The sequence below is a fragment of the Cyprinodon variegatus genome, unplaced genomic scaffold (genome assembly GCF_000732505.1).
Source record: "Cyprinodon variegatus isolate N-32 unplaced genomic scaffold, C_variegatus-1.0 Scaffold752, whole genome shotgun sequence".
Lineage (NCBI taxonomy): Eukaryota > Metazoa > Chordata > Actinopteri > Cyprinodontiformes > Cyprinodontidae > Cyprinodon > Cyprinodon variegatus.
The window spans coordinates 133,005-135,194 of NW_015151205.1; the positions used below are offsets into that span (position 1 = coordinate 133,005).

The following is a 2,190-nucleotide window of genomic DNA, read 5'->3' on the forward strand; positions in this document are numbered from 1 at the left end:
AGAGCGAGTAGATTGGTAACCCCGCCTCCTGCTCTCCTCTATCTTGTCTGCTGTCATGATTCATGCAGCTATTATTTCATCCAAATGAAAAATGGGGCCCCCTGCCTGTCTGCCTGGCCCCAAATTTCCTAAATCCGTTTCTGCTCCAGAGGAAAACAAGCTCCCAGAAATGAAGAGAATGTTAGTGATGGGTCCAGTAACACCGATGCGTTGGTGCATGCGTGGAGCCCACAGAGCAAAACGCTGTATCGGTTCGCGTGGCGTTTCAGTGGCGGTTCTAGACCAAGTGTTCCAGGGGGCCAGCATTGTTTTCATGGGGGCCCAGAAAAGCATGAAATAAAAAAACACGGAAGGGATTCAAATACAAGGAGTAAAATATTCCGCTCCATAGTGGATTACCCATGGGTAAAAAACTAAAAATCACTTGAAAATAAATTGACGGTAAATAAACAAAAAGAAAGAAAATTCGAAATCCCTCTTGCGTTTGTCAGTCAGTGGTAGCAAAGGAGCGCTCTGAAACTAACAGTACTAGCCAATCAGAAGGAGAAGGGGGCGGGTCTTAGGAAAGCGTGTTCCTCCTCCTCTCGTTTCTTGCTAAAGTCGCCAGATAGATTTGGGTTCAGTGCTGTTCTACACGGAAAGTCACCTGCTATTCAACGGAGATACGTGTAAAAGGTCAAAAAACAAAAAAATTTAACTTTGTGTTTGGAGAGAAGGACGATAGAGAGAAGCATGGAGTGGGAACCATGCAGTCCATGAACTCCGGCACGCTGTGCTCCAGGAACGTTTATTTACGCATCCTGCGAAAAAAAAGGTGCTACGCAGACATGACCCTGGTCATCAAGCTGCTGTTCGTGCGGCCGCGCACGCTACACGTTAGCCGGGAGCTACGGCAACAGCTGATGGACCAGCGTCAATAACTGACCGTTTATGAGAGTTAATAATAAGGCTTTCCTCACCGAACACAACCTCTCATTCACACTACATATAGATACACTGCTGCCATCTGCTGGCCGCTTTTGGTATTGGATTTTCAAAAGTCTTGGCTTAAAAATACACACGCATTTATTTATTTATATATATATGAGTCTCTTGCCTGTGTCGAAAAGTTCAGGCTCAGGATTTTTTTTTTTTTGCTTTAATCCCTGCAAATATATTTATATAGCTGCATGAAGTGACATTTCTATTCTCAATCCCACTGAAGCTATCACCTTATTGTTTTTAAATAATTAGTAAAACATAATGAAACGAAAAAAAAAAAGAAATAGATGCAAAGGACCAATCAGTAACCATGTCTGTTCCAGCGCAGATCATCATTAGAATTCCTTTGAGTCTTCAGTACAGGGGCCATAACAGGGGCCAGGACATGATCTAGAGGGGCACTGGCCCCCCGTTGGCCCCTGTCTAGAACCGCCCACAGTTACCAGAAAGTCTTGTGGCCAATCCAGAATTTTATTTCTAACTGACTGACTCACTAAACTGTGTTTAACTTAAACATATCTGTCGACATGATGCATCTGCTAAAAAAAAATGTCTCATCTTTTGCTTTTTATCATTAAAATGATCCAGAATTTTGGAGCATAAAAGGAACAGGAACGTTTCAGCCGTTGGGTTTTTATTTTAATTTTCTTGTTGTCTTATACTTTTCCTCTCAGGTATAACTCAACTTATCTCAATTAAAGTAAATTCCAAATTGACTTTTAGTTAATTTACTGTTTTTACTGCACTTATTGTTTTAAAATCCTAGTCCACAAGCATCTTCATTCAGATTTCACCCTAAATATTCACATTATGATAAATGTTTATGTTATTTATTGGCTGCATGTAAAAATATCAAAAATATTTTCTATTTAAAGATAGATATGAAATAATACAATATAAGCTACAATAACTTAAGTGCTATCATAGCAATAGTTTATCAGATCTATTCAGTTTAGTCTAATAAGCTGCCTGTAGTACCTTTAAATGTCCAGCAGGTGTCAGTATTCTGCAAGACAGATGCCTCATTAACCATCACTAGAGAATGCTATTTGTACAACCCAATCTCAAAACCTGAAGTTGTAGAGAAAATAACATTTAAATAAAAATAGATTCTTTTAAATACATAATTTGTGAAAGAGAAATTAGAAAAATACTCAATTTGAAAAGAAAAACGATGAAAAATCAATGAAATAAAAGGGGAAAAAACAC

At 38.9% G+C, this 2,190-nt stretch overlaps 1 protein-coding gene across 1 annotated transcript in view; it reads left to right on the plus strand.

Moving 5' to 3' along the window:
• The first annotated feature begins 746 nt into the window (after nucleotides 1-746).
• Nucleotides 747-2,190, plus strand: part of ndufaf7 (NADH:ubiquinone oxidoreductase complex assembly factor 7) — an 8,004-nt gene continuing 6,560 nt past the window's right edge. Inside the window, exon 1 of the mRNA XM_015395659.1 lies at nucleotides 747-912. Within this exon, the coding sequence (XP_015251145.1) occupies nucleotides 747-912 (166 nt within the window). The remainder of the gene's footprint in view (nucleotides 913-2,190) is intronic.